The sequence below is a fragment of the Balaenoptera borealis genome (assembly GCF_965194805.1).
Source record: "Balaenoptera borealis genome assembly, chromosome: 3".
NCBI lineage: Eukaryota > Metazoa > Chordata > Mammalia > Artiodactyla > Balaenopteridae > Balaenoptera > Balaenoptera borealis.
In genome coordinates, this window is record NC_138866.1 from 84,978,518 (window position 1) to 85,002,350 (window position 23,833).

The window sequence follows — 23,833 nt, forward strand, 5'->3', positions numbered from 1 at the left end:
CAGGTGGATTCTTAACCACTGCGCCACCAGGAAAGTCCCTCAAGCAACACTTTTATATTACTATTCTCATTTGATCTATATGTTATTACATAAAATTTATAAGTTTTCTAAAACCCTTCTTGCATTGTTGAAATAAATCCAACTTGATCAGGAAACAGAAATGTTTCTCAATTCACCCTTTGCTCACCATTCCCACTGCCACCACATGTGCTGGGCAGAAAGCAGAGTGCCAGCCCAGTGCCAGGACTAGTGATGAGACCCCCTGCAGGGCCTTCTGGTCCACACCTCCCCCCCCCACCCCGCCCCGACCCCGGTCATCTCTGGGCCTGGTCCAGGACAGCTCACAGATTGCAGGAAGAGACTTGCACAATCCACCCGGAGCCTGTGGGTGGGACCTGACAGCTGTCCAAGTCACAGTCCTCAGCCAGGTAAGGGTGGGGCTGACGGGATGTCCTGGTAGTCGAGAGGCCTGGGGTAACAGCAGGTAGCTGGTGGTTGGGGGGTGAAACAGACAAATACACTCACATGCACACTCATGCACCGGGTAAGGCCTTGAGCTTCAGCCCAGCCCACTCCGTGCACTGCATAGCACTCCTTGGCTCTGCCTCTCTCCGGCTTTTATCGAAAGTTCCCCAAATGGGACACGTCTTTTTTTCTGTTTATGCCCCCTTCTCAGTCTCCAGAGCACAGGCACTGAGTCAGCCAGACTGCAAGGTTGAGGGCACAGTCCTCCAGACTGCCAGGAATTCTGACCCACTTTTAGAGGAGCTTACCCAACTGTGCAGTCTCAGGGGACAACCCCTACAAGACTGTCCTCACTTCAGACACCAGCTGCAGGTTCAGGGGTCCCCAGGACCACCCTCACTTTAGACCAGCTGGCTACAAATTCGGGGGTGTCCCCAGGACCACCCTCAGGTTTGATCATTTGCTAGGATGACTCACAGAACTCAGGAAAGCTCTACACCTAGGATTACAGTGTGTTAAGTTTGTTTTTTTTATAGTGAAAGGATACAAATTGAAATCAGCCAAAGAAGGAGACCACAGGGCAGAGTCTGGGAGAGGCTAAACGGGAACTTCCAGCTGTCCCTTCTCCGTGGAGTCACCTCTTCCCAGCCACAGTGAGTGACAGTACGCCCAGAGTATTACTAACTGGGGGCCTTGAGCCTTTGGTGTCCGGAGTGTTTACCGGGGCTCCATCACCTACTGCCCACATGGCTGACCTTTAGTCTCCAAGCCCTCTGGGAGGTCAGGCTAATAGCTTTAGTCCCAGTTCCTTTGGAGGTTGGAACTGATAACAGTCTCTTTCAGAGGCCTCATCACAGATCACACTGTCAGACTGTCCAGTGGCCAAAGCCCCCAGGCAAACAAAGACTCTCCCATCGGGCAGGCCATTCCAGGGGCCAGACCCCTCTTTAAGTCAGGTTAATTCTTCACAGTACAATAGGACAAGCTCCAGAGTAAGTGCCCAAAGACACAGAGTGGTGTGGCTGTTAGAAGCCTGGCCTTGATTTTAGAGCCTCCAGTTCCAGCTCTGGCTTTGCCACTCCTGAGTTTAGTGATCTTAGCAAGTTGCTTAACCCCTGTTGATACCCACCAGCCAAAGACACCCAGGAACATCACTGTAGTGGAATGAATTTGAGTTTATTGGTACTTGTTGCAACCAAGGAGACCGTACACTGTGGGGAACCACGGAGTGTCTCAGTAAGTAGGAGGTAGGAGGGGTTTATTGTAGGATTTGGGCTTGTGTGAGGTGATTTACAGTGTAAAAAATTAATAAACAGAAACCTCAGGTAGAGTCAGCAGGCCAGAAGGGGGTGTTCTCATGCACTATAACAATAGCAGAGACCAACAGGAAGAAGAAAGACTCCTTTCCTGGCAAGGACTCAGCCAATGAAAAGCCATGGACTCTGTTTACTAGAGCCTTCCCAGCTTCCTTTTCTTCTCTGTAAAAGCATTCTCTTTCTACTGCAATGTAGGGGCTTGCACACACACACACCCAACTCTAGGGAGACAGAAGCTCCTGCACTTGGGACCCTTCCAAACCTCACCCTATGTCCTTCTTCAGGCTGTTCCATCTGTATCGAATAAACTGGTAAACGTGTTTCCCTGTATCCTGTAAGCCATTCTAGCTAATTATCGAGTCCAAGAAAGGGGTCATGGGAACCCTGACGTATAGCTGGCTAGTCAGAAATACAGATAACAACCTGGGACTTGCAATTGACATGTGAAGCGGACGCAGTCTCATGGGGCTGATCCCTTAACGTGTGATCTGACGCTAACTCCAGGTAGATAGTGTCAGAACTGAGGTGAATTGTAGGACACCCAGCTGGTGTTGTAGAGAATCGCTTGGTGTGGAAGAAAGCCCCACTCATTTGGCGACCAGAAGTGTCAGAGGTGTTCTGTTTGAGAAATAAAGGAGAAACTGGAGTGTTTTTTCCTACTCAAGCCAGTAGATACCGTCATCAACATCACTGAAAACTAAGAGTTTGTGATAAAATGGAGAAATTGTAGAATCAAAATAAAGCCAAATACATGAGAGACAGAGGGAAGGATGTCCTGAGGAGAGGTCATCAGATGAGGGCCACGGTCTGTCACTGTGACACCTACCTGGTGCCAGGGCAGCCAGAGTTGTATGTGAGTTTGTGTGTGTGTGTGTCCCCTTTGAGTGTGGGAGATCATGAGTATAGTAGCAATACATAAACTGGATTATATACCATGACCAAGTGGGATTTATCCCAGTAGTGCCAAGTTGGTTTGACATCCAAAAAATCCATTATTGCCACATAGCACATTAAAGAATAAAGGGGGGGGCTTCCCTGGTGGTGCAGTGGTTGAGAATCCACCTGCCAATGCAGGGGACACGGGTTCGAGCCCTGGCCTGGGAAGATCCCACATGCCGCGGAGCAACTGGGCCCGTGAGCCACAACTACTGAGCCTGCGCGTCTGGAGCCTGTGCTCCGCAACAAGAGAGGCCGTGACAGTGAGAGGCCTGCGCACCGCGATGAAGAGTGGCCCCCGCTTGCCGCAACTAGAGAAAGCCCTCGCACAGAAACTAAGACCCAACGCAGCCAAAAATAAATAAATAAATAAATAAATATATTAAAAAAAAAAAGAATAAAGGTGAAAAAATATAATTGTCTCAATAAACACAGAAAAAGCATTTGACAAAATTCAACACCTTGCATGATAAAAAACACTAAAGGAGCTAGGAATAGAAGGGAACTACCTCAACCTGCTAAAGGGCATCTAAGAAAAAATGCTTTCCTTCCAATATTATGTACAAGACAAGTATGTCTGCTCTTGCCACTTCTATTCAACACTATATTGTTCTAGTCAGGAAAAGAAAAAGAAATAAATGGCATTTGGAGCAGAAATAAAGAAGTAAAACCATCTCTATTTGCAGGTGACATGATCTTATATGTAGAGAATCTTAAGGAGTCAAAAAAAAAAAGAAAACTATTAGAGCTATTAAGCAAGTTCAGCAAGATTACAGGATGCAAGATTAATATACAAAAGCATCAATTTTATTTCTTTATAATAGAAATGAGCAATTCAAAAAGAAAATTAAGAAAAGAACTCAATTGATAATAGCATTAAAGAGAAAAAATACTTAGGAATAAACTTAACAAAACAAGTGTAAGACTTGCTCACTGAAAACTACAAAACATTGTAGAAAGAAATTAAAGAAGACCTAAATAAATGTAAAGACAGCACATGTTCATGAATTGGAAAACTTAAAATTAAGATGCAGTGCCCCCCAAATTCATCTACAGATTCAATTCAATCTCCATCAAAACCCCCAGCTATCTCCTTTGCACAAATTGACAAGCTAATCCTAATATTCATATGGAAATTCAAGGGACCCTGAACAGCCAATACAATCTTGAAAAGGAAGAACAAAGTTGGAGGACTCACACTTCCTGATTTCAAAACTTACTACAAAGCTACCATAATCAAGACACTGTGATATGAGCATAAGGATAGACAAATAGATCAATGGGGCTTCCCTGGTGGCACAGTGGTTGAGAATCTGCCTGCCAATGCAGGGGGACACGGGTTCGAGCCCTGGTCTGGGAAGATCCCACATGCTGCGGAGCAACTGGGCCCGTGAGCCACAATTACTGAGCCTGTGCGTCTGGAGCCTGTGCTCCGCAACAAGAGAGGCCGCAATAGTGAGAGACCCGCGCACCGCGATGAAGAGTGGCCCCCACTTGCCACAACTAGAGAAAGCCCTCACACAGAAATGAAGACCCAACACAGACATAAATAATAAATAAATTAATTAAAAGAATAAAAAAAAAACCTTCAAAAAAAAATAGATCAATGAAATAGAATCAGAGTCCAGAAATAAACGCTCACATTTACAGCTAATTGATTTTCAACGAAGGTGTCAAGACAATTCAATGGGAAAAGAACAGCCTTTTCAACAAATGGCTGGAAGAACTGGATATTCACTTGCAAAAGAATGAAGTTGAACCCCTACTTCACACATATACAAATGTTAACTCAAAATGATGGAAGACCTAAATGTAAGAGCTAAAATGATAAAAACCATTAGAAGAAAGCATAGGTGTAAATCTTCATGATCTTGGATTAGGCAATGACTTCTTAAATACGACACCAAAAGCACAAGCAGCAAAAGAAAATTTAAATAAACTGGGAACCATCAAAATCAGAAACTTCCGTGCTTCAGAGAATATCATCAAGAAAGTGAAAAGACAACCCACAGACTGGGAGAAAAACTTTGCAAATCATACATCAAATCAGAGAACATATAAAGAACTTTTTCAATTCAACAAAAAGACAAATAATCCAATTAAAATGGGCAAAAGATCCGAATAGATATTTCTCTAAAGAAGATATACAGGGACTTCCCTGGTGGCACAGTGGTTAAGAATCCACCTGCCAATGCAGGGGACACGGGTTCAAACCCTGGTCTGGGAAGATCCCACATGCCGTGGAGCAACTAAGCCTGTGCACCACAACTACTGACCCTGCGCTCTAGAGCCCACGAGCCACAACTACTGAGCCCATGTGCCACAACTACTGAAGCCCACATGCCTAGAGCTCGTGCTCCGCAAGAAGAGAAGCCACTGCAATGAGAAGCCTGCACACTGCAACGAAGAGTAGCCTCCGCTCGCTTCAACTAGAGAAAAGCCCGCACACAGCAATGAATAACCAACGCAGCCAAAAATAAATAGGGCTTCCCTGGTGGCACAGCGGTTGAGAATCTGCCTGCTAATGCAGGCGACACAGGTTCGAGCCCTGGTCTGGGAAGATCCCACATGCCACGGAGCAACTAGGCCTGTGAGCCACAACTACTGAGCCTGTGCGTCTGGAGCCTGTGCTCCGCAACAAGAGAGGCCGCGATAGTGAGAGGCCCGCACACCGCGATGAAGAGTGGTCCCCGCTTGCCGCAACTGGAGAAGGCCCTCGCACAGAAACGAAGACCCAACACAGCCAAAAATAAATAAATAAATAAATTTAAAAAATAAATAAATACATACATACATTTACATAAAAAAAAAGAAGATATACAAAAGGCCAATAAATATGTGAAAAGATCCTTAACATCAACATTATGGAAACGCATACAAGATACCACTTCACACACACTAGGATAGTTATAATAAAAAAGACAGACAATAACAAGAGGTGGCAAAGATGTGGAGAAAGTGGAACCCTCATACAATGCTGACAGGAATGTAAAATGGTGCAGATACTTTGGAAAACAGTCTGGCAGTTCCTCAAAAGATTAAGTGAAGAATTACCATATGACCCAGCAATTTCACTCCTAGGTGTACATGCAAGAGAATTAAAAACACTGTCCACACAAAAAAATTGTATATGAATGTTCATAGCAGCATTATTCATAATATCCAAAAATAGCAGAAACAATCCAAATGTCCATCAACCCATGAATAAAGTGTGGTATATCTATACAATGGAGTATTACGCAGCCATAAAAGGGATGAAGTACTGATACCTGCTACATCATGGATGAATCCTGAAAATATTATGCTAAGTGAAAGAAACCAGACACAAAAGGCCACATATTCTATGATTCCATTGATAAGAAATGTCCAAAATAAGCAAATCTAAAGAAACAGAAAGTAGATTAGTGGTTGCCTAGGGCTGGGGTGGGCGTGGTTTGAGGTTGACAGTTAAGGGATGAGGGGTTCCTTTTTGGGTTAATGAAAATGTTCTCAAATTGACTGTGGTGATGGTTTCACAACTCTGAATATATAGTAAAGGCCATTGAATTGCATACTTTAGATGGATGAATTATATGGCATGTGGATTATATCTCACTAAAGTTGCGTAAAAATAGTATAAAAGGAGGAGGAGGAGCAGAGGCATTAAGGGGTGCCTGTCAGGACGTACTGTGATTCCTGATACCTGGAGCCACCTCCCAGGCCCTCCCCTGCCCTGCCTGTCCCCACTCCTGGTCTGGCACCTCCAGTGTGCACCTCAAATCCATTCTGTTCAGGCGTGAAAAGAACTACGGGTAAATGTTTGGTCGAACCAGCTGTTCTATACGCTGGCCTGGTAAGGAGTTTGCTGTCAGCTCCTCCCAAACCAGCTATGAAGGTGAGGGAGAACTCGGGGTGGGCCACGGCCCCTCTGGGCGGTGAGACCAGCCGCAGAGGCGGCCCAGGCCTGGGAGAGCCCGGGAACTCCAGCCCCGTGAGCGCCGTGGCTGTGCCCACTGCAGGTGGGTTAAGCCCCCAGCCCCCAGGATCAGAGTGTGGCCCTCAAATCTTGGGGACCCCGAGAAGACTCAAGTCTGCGGCCCTGGAGGCCTGGCCCCCGGGGCCTGGTGCCTCAGAGAGGTCCTCAAAGCCTGCAGGATGGTGCCCTGGCTGTTCCGTACGTTGTAGTCACTGAGCTGCAGCAGGCGGTCAAAGTCTTCCTCCTTGTAGGTCATGTTGAACATGGAATAGGGGGAGGTGACCCCGGTGAGATCCACCTGGCCGGCCGGGAGCTCTGTGGGGCTGCGCTGGACACCTGTCCAGGGGTGGAAGGGGGTTAGGCGCAGGGCCCAGAGGCCTCCACAGCTGGCAGAACGGCTCCTGGTGGCCGGACACAGGGGTGAGCTGCTCCCCACTGAAGGGGTTCCTCCCAGCCCCATGTCCTTCACCCAGAGTTATAACTGTGGACAGCAGGATGCTGTTTTGAGATGTGAAGCGTGCGCTGCTCCCCACGTTTTCTCAGAGCATTACACATCTTCCACTGTTCAGGCCCCCCCCTGGTATCCACCTCACCCCCAGGGGTAAGGCGGAAGCAGCAGAAAAGCAAAGTCCTTTAGGTTAGTGAATGGATTCTTAAAACTCATGATGGAAGCAAGCGTCTGAAAACCAAAGAGCTTTTGCTTTGCAAGAAACAGTCTTTGTTGAGAGAGAAAGAGAATTCCAAGATGTGGGCTGAGCATGTTAAGAGTAAAGCTGGACGGTTTGGAACTATGGCAGGAACTAGAAAGCCAGAAGATTGCACAAAGGCAGAATTAGGTTTTCCCATCAAAAGGGGATAAAAGTCTGACCAGTTGGTGGGAGGCGAGGATTAGAAGGAATGTGATGAGAGTTCAGATTTCGGGGGCCCTGGAGTAGAGGCCCAGCTCCCTGACAAAGGACCCCAGAATGGTCTGCGGTAGAATGACAGAGAGGCCAATTGTGACCCCAGACAGGTTTAGGGGAATCTGAGAGAGAGGGCACCGGGGCCTCTCTTTTCTGGCTGTCCAGCCTGGGGGGCCTTTAGGAAGTCCTCCAACAACGTAGTGCGTAGTAGCGGTGGACGGTGACAGTGCAGAGATTCCCATACACGCCCCCTGCCATAGAGCGGGGGGGGGGGGCAGAGCCCAGTGGTAGCGACGGGCATTGGGAGGGGGAGGCCAAAGGAGCCTGGGGTCATGACAAAGAGGACACCAGCCCAGTGGCTTTGCAGACGGAGGGCCCCTGCAGGGATCTGGGCATCCACAACAGGCCAGGGTATTGCCATGTCCCAGACTGGGTGGGACTAGCCTTAAGACTCTCCTCCTCTGCTGGCTGCAGGGGCACTGGGAGGGCCCAGAGCGGTGCCTCTGAGGGGCCAGGCTTCCAGGCTGTTAGGAAGGGGGGCTGCCTCACCTGGGGCTGAGTGGTCCTTGAAGGAGGCGTTGACCAGCGGGAAGTGAAGCAGGACAGGGGCATCAGGGCAGGTGGGGTCTGAGAAGAGGTGGCACTCCCGTGGCTGGAGTCGGTCCTGAGGGCTGGGCTCCACGCGGGGGAACGGCAGCCCCCGGGCCCAGCAGTCTAGCTCCATCTGCTGCAGCACCTGGCGGGGCAGAGGGGGCTCAGAGAGCAATGGGTACTTCCCAGTCATCCCAGGTCAGCACTCTAGAAGATGCTACGACAGCTCCAGCCCAAACTGACTGCTCAAGACAACCTGATTCTGTCCTGCTCGTGGCCCAGTCAAGCTACACAGTGCCTTGGAGGGAAGCAAAGGATCCCGGTGGTCTGCAGTATTGTTTGGCTAAAATCTTTAGGTGGGGTACAGATCCAGCACCCCATTTGGGATTGCTGTTTCTGGGATATTCAATCTCAGAGCCTCGAGGGCCTCAGTAGGGGACCCACTTCTGTCTCACAGCCCTACCCACCCCCCTCCCCAGAGTCCCCAGGGAGGCCCCTGGGAGGATGGATGTGGACAGGCCAGGCTCTCCTCCTAGCTCTGTCCAGCGGTTCCTCTTGGGGTGGGCATGGCGAGCTTCCTCCCTGTCTACCGTTCTTGGGAGCCCAGGGCCCCAGCACCTCCACAGCCCTTCCCAACCTGGCAGGAGCCTTTGAGTCACAGCCTGTCATCTCTCCCTCCCCCTGGGGACCCAGAAGGTCTGGGCCAGTGGCCCTGCTGCTCGGCCCTGGAGCGTGGCCTGGGCGGGCGAAGGGTCTGGGGTTCCCATGGGGTGACCAGCGGCACCTCAAAGGGCGAGGATAGAGAGTAGTCGAAGGATAGTATGAGGTCCAGCCTGCGGCCTGGCCGGAACATGGAGGGACAGCTGGTGTTGAGGAAGTAGCCGGCATCCACCAAGCAGAGCTGGGGCTCCTGCGGGGTCAGCTGGCCGGCGGAGGAGTCCACCTGGCGGTCTGACGGGAGAGGTAGCAATAGTCAGGGGCAGCCACTCCAACACAGATCGTCCACCCACCCCTTATACTGCATTCTCCTCCACGTCCCCTTCTAACCCCTGGTGTCACTCCCTGAATGCACGTGCCACCCCAGCCCTTCCCAAGACCTCCTCCAAGCCACACCCCAGAAGCGGATGCTGGGACCCCCCCCCCAGGCCTCTGCCAGCCCCAGCCATGGTCCATCTCCACCCAGGAGCCCAACCTTGTTACCTGGGGACACATGGCAGTGGCCCTTACCTGCCCAGGTGGAGAAGTCTTTCTGGGCACAGTAGTCCTGGTGCAGCTGGAGGCCCTGGAGGAAGTTGGAGCTGCGCTGGTAGAGTGGTCTGTTCGTCAGGAAGCCCTTCAGCGTCTGGGCCAGCGCTGTTCCAGGCTGGAGCCACAAGGCCTCCGGCCCTGAGGAGGTCCCCGAGGAGGGAGGCGGTTCCTCTGAGCCCAGAGAAGCAGACATTGGTCCACTGAGGGGTCTGGAAATGCCTGGCCCTCCCTCCCCTGACAGTTCCCCCCACCTACCCTGTAGCATCTGAAGGGGAAGCGGCTTCACCGCAGGCTCCCCTCAGCGCCTCCCTTTCCTACCCAGGTTCCTGACTGTGTCCTTGATGTGCTGCTTCCAGGCGTCACTGGAGCTGGTGAGGTCATACCAGGCGTCCAGCAAGTTCAGGGAGAAAATGTTGCTCCAGATACCTGAAGGTCAAACTCCCGAGAGAGGTCAGCCTCAGGCCTCAGTGCCCTGCCCCCCATCACTTGGAAGCCAGTGGTCCCCACCCTTGAGTTCAGATGGAGAACAGGAGGGGGAGCGGCTGCCTCTGCAATGGCCCTTCCCCCCAGCTCAATAGCTGCCCTCCCCGGGTGCTCTGCCCAGACCTGGGTACCCGGCGTTCAGAGTGACGACCGCTCACCTTGTAGAAAGCAGATTCGGGACTCAGGGATCCTCCTCATCAGCCGCCCCATGAAGAACTCCGAGCCGAAGAGCTCAGAAGGGACAAAGGCTCCATACTTCAGGAACCCGACCTCATAGGGGGAGAACTCGACCCACTCTGAGGGGCCAGGAGGGAAAGGCAGGAATGAGAGGACAGTGGGCTGGGGGGGGGACCCCAGCTCTGACAAGGGCCAAAGACACGGCCCCCCAGCAGGCCTCAGCCTCCTCCCCGCCCGGCTGACTGTTGAGCTGACCTCTCCCCCACCCAGCCCCTTGTCTACATCCTCACCACCACAGCCCTGCCCCAGGACGGCGAGCTCTGCTGGCTGCCTCATCAGCCCATCAGAACCACCATCCTTCCAGAAGGCTGGCCATCTGTGCAGGAGTTTCCTGTGAGAATTCTCTGGGGGCCTTCAGGGTGCAAAGGAGGTGTGCATGCACGTGTGTGTGTGTGTGTGTGTGTGTGTGTGTTGGAGGGTGGAGTGGACAGGACTGAGGACTGTACCCTTGAAGTCCAGGGTCTGCAGATTGTTCTCTTTGACATTGAGGCTCAAGTAGAGGGGCAGAGGGTTCTGGCCCCACTCCAGCGCAGCTCTCTGTCCTGACAGCTTCTGATCCATCACCTGGGGTGGGGGCATGAGGGCCAAAGTAAGGTTGGGAGCACCCTGGAGGCAGGGTGGGAGCACAGGCTGGGGGTGAGGAGCATCGGGGTCTGGGTGGCATGGGCGGGTACATGATCCTGTTGCCGCTCCTGCCCCCATGTTCTGACCAGCTTCACATGCAGGGTCCCCATGTAGGGCTGTGCACTGCGTATCTGCAGAGGGCGCTGTTCACAAGGACCTCAGTGTCAACAGTGACACCCACCCCTGCATCCTGTGGTTCCAGTGGCCCATCTTTATGGGTTGAAGCGAGGGGGGTACATGGACCCTGATGCACAGACACAAAGGCACACGCACGCGTGCACACACACACACACACACGCTGCTTTCCAGAAAGGACTCAGAAATCCCCCTTCAGTGTACATTGTAAGCTTTGCCAGGGGATGGGCTGCCCCTTCTAGGTTCACCTGGACCAGTTCAAGTTTCAGCCCCTCCCAAACACTCTCCTGACATCCTCGCCTCCTTCTCAACTCCTCCTTTCCTGCTTTGCACAGTACAAAGCTGTACACCACTATTGATCCTTGCCTTTTGGTTCTAATTTTCCCTCCAAAAGAACTCCAAACTCTGGCAAGGACTCTGGCTTGCCTTTTGGGGAAGCCTCCACAGAGCCTCACTGAATTCTAGGGGAACAGAAAGGTCTCCTTCTATCCCAGGCCAGAAATGCAAATAGGGTTCATCTCAAGCCTCAGCAAGGTGAATGGTGGTGACTGCCTGGAGCCCCCCCTGGGGAAGGATCCTGCTGCCACAGGCCCTGGGTTGTTTCTCATGGAGCAGTATGTGTACCATGAACGCACCACCTCTCTCTTAGGCTCTCTGAGCTGGAAGGCACCCCACTCAGCAGCTAGACCTAGGAGGTTCCCACCCTGCCATATCAACCTTTATCATCAGATTTACTTAGAGTTAAATATACAGATTACTGGGTCTCTTCTGAGACTCATCAGAAGCCACTTAGGAATTTGTCTTCTTAAAATCTCCCCAGGTGATTCTGATGATCAGCCAGATGTGCATCCCAGGACTCTAGCCTAGCCCATCCAACAAGGAGCCCGGCTCCCGCACCCATGACAAAGCCTCAGCACACCTGGTGTGCTTCCCTTCCCCTGGCAGCCCTCTGTCACACAGTGAGAGCAGTCAGGTCACAGTCATCTTTTCCTCCAGTTCTTCAGTGGTACCCAATATGACTTGAGTTATGGGGAATCCACAGGAAATTCTCCAAATACGGCTCAAGTGGCCTGGCGCTGAGGATTTGTTATATTTACAAGTTAGTCTTGCGGGTGTGAGTATGTATGTGTGCTGAGGAGGGAGGGGGCTTGATGAATACCTGTGATTTCCCTTCTCAAAGTCTCTTATTTAGGAATCCTGTTTGCCTGCTCTTTTGACGTGTACAATCTGTTACTACGGATGCAATTTCTTCCCTGGGAAAGCCTTGGAAAAGGGTCAGCACACCTCTCTATCAACTGAAACAGCGCCCAGTATTCCTTTTCCTTTTAATAGCTCACCAGTAAGTCATGGCAAGTCTCTGGATCTCTACCCGCCCCAGTTTCCAAATGAGGGTCCCCAACCCTGCAGAACACCACTCTGATGACTCAAGGGTCCCACCTGGAGTGTGGGAGCTGGGTGCAGTTGGTGGTGTGTCAGTGTGATCTGGGTCTTGCACAGGGTGGCACTAAAGTGTATATAAAACCTTTTGTCCAGAGTTGAAGAAAAATATGTAAGACCTTTTTAACTCAGGAAAAGGTAAGAGAAAAACTACGTTTCTCCTTGAAGAATGGTGAGCAGCTTCTAAGCCTTTCAGTGCTTGCCAGCAAGAGAGTAAAAACAAAGTTTCAAAGAGATAATTTGAGAAGCATTGATTACAATAGGTGCATTTTATAAGTGGGTTTTTATAAAAACTGAAGTAATATAAAAGTATATAGACTAAGTAAGTTGTTCTAAGTTTCAGGGTATGATATTTCTCTAATAATACTTAGTATTAATGAAATTGTGATTTGTTATATATGGAGTTATATTTTCTGATGACTTAAAATGACTTTTGGTACTGTAGCTCAGTATAGTATAGAGATAATAAATACTTATTTTTATCTAAAGGCAAATTTGAAATCAACACTAAATTTTTCTCAATAAAGAATTATTTTAAAAATGTGAGCTTTAAGAGATAAAGCATGATGACTAAGAAAAAAAAGAAACAAAGCTTTGCAAAGCTTTCACATTGTGACAAAATTTTTTAAACTGCATGGGTACTCATTTTAAAGAATGCATTGTTGTTCAATAATATCACAAGGATTTTTATTCTTGTGAACAATAATTTTAAAAACTAATTAAGTTTGTCTTTTTTAAAATGACTACAAACTGTGTACATAAAACCATGTGTTAAGTCATTACTGGAGGATCAAATGTAATTAAATATGTCTTCTTTATCGCCCAGGATCAAATTGCATTTTCTAGCACCTCATAAAGTGAACTGTTAAAACAAGCTTCCCCCACTCTATAGTAATTAATTGTTGCCACCAGGCAGAAAAGTCAGTTAATAAAACACAGCACCCTCAAAACCAAACATGAACTTAAACAGTAGATCCAAAGAATACATGGGATATATTAATAAAATAAAAACATTTCAAGTAATTATATTGGTTTTATAAATTCCATGCCATTTCGACAAAGATCCCTACAATATTTATCATGAAACTTGGCTAACTGATTCTATTATGTATATAGAAGGGCAAAGGGCCAAAAGTGGCCAAGATAATTCTGAGAACCAAGGTGGCAGATGGGGGTAAATTTGCCCTATCAGAAACTGAGATTTATCACAAAGGTAGTAACTAAGCCAGGGCAGGATTGGCACAGGGATAGAGAATGAGCCCCATTAGAATGGAATAGAGGGACTCCCTATTGGCTAAGAATCCGCCTGCCAACGCAGGGGACACAGGTTCGAGCCCTGGTCCGGGAAGATCCCACATGCCGCAGAGCAACTAAGCCCATGCACCACAACTACTGAGCCTGCACTCTAGAGCCCACAAGCCACAACTACTGAGCCCACGTGCCACAACTACTGAAGCCCGCGCACCTAGAGCCCATGCTCTGCAACAAGAGAAGCCACCGCAATGAAAAGCCCGCTGCCGCAATGAACAGTAGCCCCTGCTCGCCGCAACTAGAGAAACCCCACGCGCAGCAATGAAGACCCAAAGCAGCCAAAAATAAATAAATAAAATAAATAAATTTATAAAAAAAAAAGAAGAATGGAATAGAGAACTCAGGAAAAGTCCCATGAGTATATGAGTTATTATAGATTCATGCTGACACATGCTGACACATGACAGAAGTAGCAATGCAGATCAGTGGGAAAAAAATCAATAAGTGATACTGGGAAAGTTTGCTATCCATATGGAAAAAAAATAAAATTGAATTCCTACTCACATAATACCTGAAGATAAATTCTGGGTGGATTAAAGCCCTAATTGTGAAAAAGAAATCTTTAAAACTTTTATAAGAATATATAGAAGGGGGCTTCCCTGGTGGCGCAGTGGTTGAGAGTCCGCCTGCCAATGCAGGGGACAAGGGTTCAAGCCCTGGTCTGGGAAGATCCCACATGCCGCGGAGCAACTAGGCCCGTGAGCCACAACTACTGAGCCTGCGCATCTGGAGCCTGTGCTCCGCAACAAGGGAGGCCGCGACAGTGAGAGGCCCGCGCACCGCGATGAAGAGTGGCCTCCACTTGCCGCAACTGGAGAAAGCCCTCGCACAGAAACGAAGACCCAACACAGCCAAAAATAAATAAATAAATAAATAAATAAATAAATAAATATTTTTAAAAAAAGAGTAATCTTTAAAAAAAAAAAAAGAATATATAGAAGGATATTTTATAACTTTAGGGGAGGGAAAGATTTCTCAAGGAAACTCTAAAAGTACAAACCATAAAGGAAAAGAAAGATACATTGAATTATACTAAAAGTATGCATCAAAGTCTATTAGAACTGATAAAAGATTAATACCCTGAATTTATAAAGAATTCCTATAATATTAAAAAGATGAATTAAATAGAAAAATAGAAAAGGATTTGAGTAGGTAATTCGTCCAACGTGGTGCAGTGGTTAAGAATCTGCCTGCCAATGCAGGGGACACGGGTTCAAGCCCTGGTCCAGAAGATCCCACATGCCGCGGAGCAACTAAGCCCGTGCACCACAACTACTGCGCCTGTGCTCTAGAGCCCGCGAGCCACAACTACTGAGCCCGTGTGCCACAACTACTAAAGCCCACGCACCTAGAGTCCGTGCTCCACAACAAGGGAAGCCACCGCAGTGAGAAGCCTGCACACCTCAACGAAGAGTAGCCTCCGCTTGCTGCAACTAGAGAGAGCCCGCGCACAGCAACGAAGACCCAACGCAGCCAAAAATAAATAAATAAAATAAATAAATTTTTTAAAAAAAATTAGCATTAAAAAAAAAAGAGGATGTCCCAATGACAAATATACTTGAAAATATGCTCAGTCTCACTAAAAACCAAGGAAATGGAAAACTACAATAAAATTTCCTTTCACACCCATAAAATGAACAAACATTTAAAAGTGTGAAGAGCATGTAGAGAAAAAGAAACTATGATACACTGGTGGTGGGAGTGTGAATTAATACAATCTTTTTGGAGAACAACTTGTCAATAGCTAGAAAAGTTGAAGATACACTACCCAATGGCCTAACAATTCCACTACTGGCTATCTATCTTCAAGGCTTAGAGAATCTCTAACACATGGGCACAAGGAGACTTGTACAGAACCATCGTACAAATAATATTACATTTTTCTAAAGGATATATATTTTTAATAAAAGTATGCATAATAAACGTATATCTAATAAAGTATATAATAAAGGTTTATAAAATGTTATGTATTATATAATATTATAAAGTGTACAGATTGCAGATATGTATGTGATGATAAACCTAAATTCAGGATGGTGGTTACCTCTGGGGGTGGGAGGGAAATGGGACTGAAGGGGGGGTCCACAGGGGGGGCTTCGGCTCTTTCTGTAATATTTCACTTCTTAGGCTGATTAGTGAGATCATGCATATTCCTTATATTATTCTTCATGCTTTATGCATTTTCTTAAGTCTGAAGATTATTGTGATAAATATTTATTATTAATATTTTATAATAAATATTTTTAAACTAATAACTAAAAACCAAGAATGGTTGGTAATTTCCAAGTAGCACTGTGCTTGCCAACAAGAATAAAATTTAAAGAAAAAAGTTAAAACAAATTCACTTTTGGTTAGTTTACATGATAATCATTCTTGGTCAAACACCTGATATCCAAAGATAAGAAAGGTAAGAATCTTTCCTCTGCTAATATATGATAGTTTACTTTTTTGTTATACATATTAAAAATACTTTGTGTTTTAGCTGTTTCAAATGCTTTAAAAGAAACTTTGTTCAGATAACTATATGTGGTAAAACAACAATGTGAAAAAATCCCCGATTTTAATAATTACATCCGTTAATGTAAGATTCAGCAATTAACTTACTAAGCTTTCCTTAAAGAAGCAATGCATAAAAAATTTATTTGCTCAGTTGGGTCTTAATGGTGTTAGGATAATAGTAAAGAAATAGAATAGCTAACACTTAATGCTTACTCTATGCCAAGGTGCCACTGAGTGCTCACAGCAACCCTATGTGGTAAGTACTATTCTCATCCTCATTGTACAGATGAAAAAATCTGAGGCACAGAGAGGTTAAGTAGTTTGCCTATGGACACACAGCTAGTAAGAGGCACTGGGATTAGAATCTAGGAAATCTGGCTCCAGAGTCTGTGCTTTTAACACTACCATGAAGGTGAAGAAAAATACATTTCATATTACAGTATAAATAAAATAAAGTGAAAGCTGTTCCAAAAACCTCACTGACTCTTAAACACGATGCTTAACTGACTTTGACTTTGGTCCCTAGCTCTTGGGAGACCCAGAAATTTCTGTTTCATGGCAATCAACTGAAGAATAACCTGATTCAAAATGTCGGCAGCCCAACGTTGGCAGACAAGGAAGTACAGCAGTTCCCACATCCTTTAACCACTGGCCTCTTACCCAACAGGAAATGCGCACGCGTGCGCTCGTCAGCTAGTTACAAGGCTGCCCTCACCCGTGCACACAGGCTCCGCCTCGCATGCGCAGGGGCCCTACCTGTCCGTGCAGCATGAACTCCAGCACCGGACCCCACAGGTCCACAAAGGTCGTGGGGTGGCCCTGCTCAGCCCGTTGTTCCAGCTCCCGATGGTAGCTCGCCAGGCGCTCAGGAGAGAAGGCCTCTAGCTTGCTCTTGGCCAGGTGCTCCCGGGCGTGTCTGATGGGTCCCTTCAGGTCCCTCTGCGACCACTCAGGGTCCCCATACAGATGGGCCATTGTCCTGAGAGAACAAAGGGACATTACAGTCTGAGGTCAAGGCCCAGCACGGGTCGCTGCAACTCCAACTTCCACCCTCTGACTTCTCCCAACACGTGGCTCCCGCTGCCAAAGCCCCACCTATCTGGAAACTGCCACAGGGCATTCTCTCCTTCTTGATCCGTGCGTCCAATATAAATAGAATGTGAGCCACATATGTAATTTAAATTTTCCTAGTAACCACATTTTCAAAAAGTAAAAAGAGATTTGAAAAATTAATTTTAACAGTATATTTCATTTAATTCAGTATCTAAAATTATCATTTCAGTGTGTAATCGATATGAAAATTAATATAGATATTCTTTTCAAACTGTTTTTTCAGAATTCACTGTGCATTTTATATTTATAACACATCGCAGTTTGGACTAGCCACATTTCAAGTGGTCAATAACCACCCGTGACTAGTGGCTATTGTATTGTACAGCACAGCTGTAGACCCCTACTCCCATCTTTATAGATCCATCCTGAAGCCCTTTAAGACTCTGCCTGTCAACAGCTGTCACCTAAACTCTGAGGAGTTTACTCCTCTTTTACTCCTTAAAGTCACATTTCAATAAGACTCAAAGGAATGAATCTGTAATAGTGAAAAGTTCAACTTCGTCATAGGCAGAGTGGAGCATAGGGTGGCAATGTTGTCTTTAGGTAAAATAGCATCTCTTGACCTCAGTTTCCTCATCTATACTATACAATAAGAGAAACGACCCCAGAGAGTGTTGTGAGGATTAAATGAGGCAACGACAATTAAAGGGGAAAAAGCTACCAATTTGGAGCTCCTGGTACGTGTCAGACATGTTAAGTGCTTTACTTGGGCTGTCCCACTCCAGTCCTATGGAGTATGTACTATTATTTCCCCCGCTTTGGAGATAAGTCGACTGAGAATCAGAGGAAATAAGTTGCTCAAAGTCACCTAGCCAGTAAGTAGTGTTGCAGGAACTCAAACCCAGCTCCTTCTGGATCAGTAGCATGGAGTGGATGTCCTGAAATGCCTCGCTCACGGCGGGACCTCTGAATGTCCGTCTCCTCCCTTTTGAGAAAGCCACTTGGCACCCATCAGAACATACTGCTCACACCCACTTAGAGGGTCCCTCTGATGTCCACTCCATTTCCCCTTGGGGCCTGATCATCTCTGCTCTTCCAAGTCCCCAGGGCCCTCACCATGTAGAGCCCGAGATGCCACTGAAGTAGGTCACACAGTCCAGAAGGCCCAGCTTCTGCAGGGCCAACAGGTGGCCATAGAGAGAGGTCATGGCCCGGGCACCTCCTCCTGTGGCCATGATGCCCACGACGGGGACCTGGGTTGCACACAGACACAGGCTGGCTTAACAAGGACAGGGATGGGGCTGCCTCCTGCCTCCAGCGAAGGGACCTCGAGGTCAGAGCCTGAAGGAGTCAGGGTTAGAGCTAGCGCCCGGCTCCTCCCCAGCAAATGACAGCTCTCAGCCTTGGATAGATCCCCAAAGAGAGCTTCCCCGTGCCCCACATCTCCCCACATATGCCCACTCCCCAGTCTCTGCTGACTGTAGTATCTGGAGAGGGCATAGCAACAGGTACTCCCTTAAGGCGAGTGCAAGGTATCTGTAGCCCCATCCCCCTTCCCCCACAAACCTCATCTTCCTGTAGGTCTCTGTCCAGCTGCAGGGCCTGCTTCAGGGCCTTGGCCACCACCTGCTTCCTCCTGCTCAGGAAGGCTTTCTCCTCCGCACACAAATCGAAGCCCAGATGCACAGCCAGCTCCTTCGGGCTGGGGCAGTGGAGGATCCAAGGGTCAGGGGGCACCTGCATAGCTCAGCTACCGGCTGGTCGAGCCCACAATAAGTGCCAAATAAACTCCTTGCTCCCAACCCTCAGGACCACACTTTCCACATACTCCCCAGCCCCGTGACTACCCCTGTCCCCCACAGATATGAATGTCCCTTACCAGCTCTCAGCCTTGAGCTGCAGCTTCACTCCTGGGGCCTGAAATCAAAACAAGAGACCCCACTCAGAATGTCCTAGACCCTGAAGGGAGTGTGGGTATCCCCTGGGGGCCTTGGGGTCTTTATTCTCACTGGCACTTCCCATCCAGCTGAGGCCACTTACATTTGTAGCAGGAACGTCAACTGTCACTTCCTTCCCCACGGCCAAGGACCTCAGGGGTATAGTGAGGTGCCCAACTGAGTTGCCTGAGTTCCAGCCATTGCTTTTAGAGGTCTGGAAAGAAAATTCATTCATTCCTTCACTCACTCAACAAATCCTTACTGAGTATCTAGACAGCGATCTGGACAGACACAGGCCCTCCCTGATAATACAAAAAAATTACAGTATTTACAATTATTGTAATTAAAATAATTACAATTACTAATAATTACAAAAATAATAATAGCTAACCGAATCACTTTGCTATACACCTGAAACTAACATAATATTATAAATCAACTAAACTTCAATAAAAAATAATAAGCATAGCTTATATTTATTTAGTGTATTAATAGCTGATATGTGTCTATTTATTATTCTGAGTCACGTGCATGAACTTATAAAGAAACAGGTAACGAACTGACGTTAGTAAGTATTGTAAAGGAAATAAGCAGGGTGATGTGATAGAGTAACCAAAGGTGGGGTATGTAGAATCTATTTGAGATGGGGGGTCAAGGAGGGCCTCTGAAGAGATGCCATTTGAGCTGAGATCTAAAGGAGGAGGAGGAGGAGGAGGAGAAAGAGGGGCAGGCTGCCTTGGAAGGAGCTGCAGAAGGACAGGGAAAGCACTTGGTGTGTTGGAAAAGCGAGAAGAGACAAATATGGCTGGAGCATCATGACTGAGGGGGAGCATGGAAGAAAATGAGGCAGCAGAGGTGCACAGGGCCCAGGTTATGCAGGGTCTGTGGACACAGACATGGGATTTTATTCTAGGAGCATTATCGGAGGAGCCATTGAAGACGTCAAACAAAGACTGACATGGCACAGCAGCCCCCCATGCCCACGTGAGGCCCCTGGTGATCCTCCCTGTCTGCCAAGGGCATGGTGCCTAACTGGGGGAGGCTGACAAGGCCACAGGGCCCTGGCCTTGGCAGGAGGATGGCCAGAGAGAAGCCTGCAGCAGGTGGAGCTGGCCCAAGGCTGGGGTCGGCAAGGGAGCTCCAGAGCCAAAACCTACCCTCAGGCACCCACTCAGCTCTGCCTCTTGGGCCGCCATGTAGTGGAAGCGGAAGGCAGAGGCTGTTCCCAGGGCAGATGTCTGTGTGTCCTCATATGAGCCCTTCAGCACCAGCTCCAGCTCCAGCTCGCCCTGATCTAGGGAGAGAGTGGACAGGTTAGCACAAGGGAAACAAGAGCCCGGAACCCCAGCTAGGATCCAGGAAACTGACAGTACTGCCCAAGACATGGGGAGGCCGGGTGGCTGGACCATGGCAAACAGCATTCTGGAAAGGGCTCTCCCCGCAACCCCCATGGGACTCCCACCTCCGGCGACGGGCCTTCTTCCAGGTCAGGGGGACTCTCCTGCCCAGAGGAGACCAGTTGCCCTTGTGCTGTGTGGGCAGCCTCCTGCTGTACAGGTTCCCCAGCCACACCCAGCAACCCCACACACTCCAGGCAGAGGCCAGACCTCATCCTGAGCAGGTCTCACCTGCAGCCTCGGCTGTGCTCCCCGTGCTGTCTAGATGGACATCCAGGCATGACAGTTCTCGGGCCTGGGGCAGACCACATCATGGGCGGGGGGCTCTGCAGGGGAAGCTGAGGTCTCCCCTCAACCTCACCCCCTGAGCCCCCTGTCCCAAAGCCACCACACGCAGAACCAGAAGTAGGGTCCAGGGTGGGACCAGTCCTCCCGTTGACCGACTTGCCAAGTGAGCCTGCTGCATTCTCTCTGTAATGCGTGCCAGCTGATGCCTGCAGCCCACTCAGCTCTGGCCGCTACCCTCTCCCTTAGAACTGCCGAGCTCATCAACATGCCGCTGGTCTCCATCACCTCAGATAAAAGGCAGCTGCCGTAGGTGTGGCTATTTTAAGGTGTATTTGAAAAAGTAATACTAGCCCATCAAACAGGCACTCGTAGGACCCCAAGGGTGGATGCCTGCTTCAGTTTTGAACGCCAGCTGCCTTACTACATGCAGGGCCTGGCCTAGCTCCCAGGTCATGCCTGTGTTGCTCGTTGAGGGTGTTCCTTTGAGTAGAAAGTTTCTAATCCTCGCTCACCACCCATTCCTGCCCACTGCAGCTTCGTGAGCTCGCTATGCTTTAGGAGAGCTGACCCTCCATCGTCCCGAGGAGAAGCTGATTGACCCCTGGTCCTATCTCAAAGCTCCCTGACTGGAAGCACACCACACTGTAACCTGAGCCTGCTGGCCTGGCCTGCGAGAGACTTCCTCGCCCCCTTCAGGGCTAAGAACTATGAAGTCATCACACAGAACTAAACACCATCAGGAAATGCCTAAAATTCCCCCAATGTTCCCTCAACCCTCCTGCCTTGGGCCAGAATTCCTCTCAGCAGAGCCTCGGCCTCCCCTCTCTCTGAGTTCCCTTTAGCCCCAGGCCCCTCCGAGGCCAGACTGCAGCCCGAGGTGACCACCTAGCAGGGCGGTGGACTGGTTTTACTGCAAAGCCCTGTCCTTGCCTTGTCCCTTGCGGCCCACCCGCCAGGCAGCCCCGCCCCTCGCCCAGTGTCTGCTCTGGGGCCCCTCCCTTAGCGCATCCCACCCCCACAGGCCTGGGGAAGGTGGTTACCACAAGCACGTTATTGGTGATGAGGTTTTCTGGGCAGCCTGACCTGGAAAAATCAAATCATCCAGAGTCCGGCCTTGCAAAGGCAAAGGCAAAGGCTTCCTGCACTGATGTGCCCCCTCCCAGCCAGGCTGCACCCAGGTGGGGCCTCCCTGGGTGACACTGAGGGTTCTCTACGTCCTGGGTATGATTCAGGGTGTGGGGAGATGCTTCTGAAGAGTGAAAGGTGAGGAGAGAGAGCGGGAGAGCATGGCAGACAAAACACCAGCCTTCCTCTCCTCATTTCTCTGAGGGTCCCCCCAACCCGACCGGCAGGGGTAGGAGATGAGGAACAGCAAATCTGGGCTGGACAGACCAATGTGAAGATCTGGGTCACAGGTATCTTCCTAAGGAAAGCCTGGGTTCTGAGACACCCCCTGAGCTGTGTGGGATTACTCACGTTTTCTCCATCAGGAACTCCACATCCAGCTCCTCCGGTCCCTGAAATTAAAGAAGAGCAAGTTGGCAACATGCACACATGTCTTTAGAGTTGACACAGCTCCTTTACGTATCTCATCATCCCGAGCAGCCTCTAAGGGAGGCCCGGTGTTACAACCCTTCCCATTTTACAGATGAGGAAATCGAGTCTTAGGGAAAGATGGGCTACCTGCCCAAGTTACCCACAGCTAGCTAGATCCCTGCCTGGCAAGGCTGAAGGGGAAGATTAGGAGCACAAGCCAAAGGAGGCTTGAAGATGCCCAGGGCCCATTTCATCTTCCTCTCGAGGGGGACCAACCCCAGAACTCTGCCCTCCCTCCAGGTCTCGGGCACCGTGAGAGGGTCAGAGGCAGTGAGCAAGAGTGATGAGCCCACGCCCCCCGCAGGGTTGGTCACACCGAGCTGTGTTTTGTGGCACATGAGGACGTTTGCCATCACCCAAAACCTTCCTTCCCCGTAGATGACTAGAATTCCTCCCTTAAGTGATTCAGCCAGTAACAGTCAAGTTAATCTCCTCCTTTCCTATGAAAATGTAAATATCTCTGGGTGGACCTTCTGTTTTCCTGCAAAGGAGTTCAACCCAGCAGCATCCCAACAGACGGGAGAAACTGTGCCACTTCCTCAGGCTGGAGCTGAGAGGTGGGGCTGGCGGGAACCTCCACCCACCTGGGGATGCAGGGAGAAGGTCTTCCGGAGCCACCTGCCAGGGAGGACTTCAGAGACATCACAGAGAACCTTGAAGCAGGCGTCGTCCTTCTTGACGGCATCCTTGTCATAGATGCTCAGCTCCAGAACATTCTAAGGACCCAAGAACAGCAACGTAGCACGTTATTAACACATAGTGTGGCTCACACCTGTTGAATCCTCACTTGATGCCGAGGGCGTGAAAAGATTATTATGCCACTGCACTTTGTACTTCAAAATACTGGTAAAACCAAGAAGTGGTAAAAGGAAATCCAGCAAAGTTCCTAATTCCCCCCCTGCTAATTTTTGTTTTTATAAAAAATAAAACTCTTTTGAAGTTTCCCCAGCCCAACCCCACCCCTGCTTTGCTGGTTCCCTAAGGCCTGGTAGGTACCAGGCACTATACTGGGAGTTCTCTGTGCGTGATCGCATTTAACCTCAAACAACCCAAGCAGGAGGGCTCTTGCTGCCTCCACTCCATAGATGGGCTTAGGGAGGACCAGTAGCTTGCCGTTCACACATTCTCTCACACCCAGCACATCCAGGCTGGGGCACAAAGACACCCCCTTCCCCAGTTTCTCTGCCTGAGCTCCGGAGGAAGGTGTACCCTACCCCAGGAACCTTCCCAGTGTGGGGTACAGCCTGTCCTCAGTGGGGTGGCCAGGGGTCCTCTGGCCTTTACCTTGACCTGACTTTGGATCAGGAAAGTGAAGGTCTCGTTCCATACAGGATGACTGGAGTTGGTGACTGTTTTGGTCTTGAACTTTGTTCCAGGTGCGGTTGGCAGCTGTAGGATCACGTAGGGGTCTGCCTCGTTCACT

General features: G+C 49.0%; 1 protein-coding gene across 4 annotated transcripts in view; it reads right to left on the bottom strand.

Annotated features, from left to right (window-relative positions):
- Window positions 1-538: 538 nt before the first annotated feature.
- The window catches only part of PLA2G4D (phospholipase A2 group IVD), a 52,509-nt gene continuing 29,214 nt past the window's right edge, over window positions 539-23,833 (bottom strand). For 3 of the 4 annotated variants that reach the window (XM_082388749.1, XM_082388750.1, XM_082388748.1), the window contains 20 exons: window positions 23,695-23,831; window positions 22,995-23,126; window positions 22,291-22,331; window positions 21,855-21,897; window positions 20,758-20,821; window positions 20,287-20,423; window positions 19,233-19,343; window positions 19,072-19,109; window positions 18,759-18,894; window positions 18,309-18,445; window positions 18,061-18,177; window positions 16,896-17,118; window positions 10,580-10,697; window positions 10,055-10,192; window positions 9,732-9,839; window positions 9,393-9,584; window positions 8,950-9,116; window positions 8,124-8,310; window positions 6,541-7,008; window positions 539-1,498 (listed from right to left, as the gene is read on the bottom strand). In XM_082388749.1, coding sequence (XP_082244875.1) covers window positions 6,782-7,008; window positions 8,124-8,310; window positions 8,950-9,116; window positions 9,393-9,584; window positions 9,732-9,839; window positions 10,055-10,192; window positions 10,580-10,697; window positions 16,896-17,118; window positions 18,061-18,177; window positions 18,309-18,445; window positions 18,759-18,894; window positions 19,072-19,109; window positions 19,233-19,343; window positions 20,287-20,423; window positions 20,758-20,821; window positions 21,855-21,897; window positions 22,291-22,331; window positions 22,995-23,126; window positions 23,695-23,831 — 2,453 coding nt within the window. In that variant the 3' untranslated portion in view covers window positions 539-1,498; window positions 6,541-6,781. The remainder of the gene's footprint in view (window positions 1,499-6,540; window positions 7,009-8,123; window positions 8,311-8,949; window positions 9,117-9,392; window positions 9,585-9,731; window positions 9,840-10,054; window positions 10,193-10,579; window positions 10,698-16,895; window positions 17,119-18,060; window positions 18,178-18,308; window positions 18,446-18,758; window positions 18,895-19,071; window positions 19,110-19,232; window positions 19,344-20,286; window positions 20,424-20,757; window positions 20,822-21,854; window positions 21,898-22,290; window positions 22,332-22,994; window positions 23,127-23,694; window positions 23,832-23,833) is intronic. The other variant, XM_082388751.1, reaches the window with a different exon arrangement.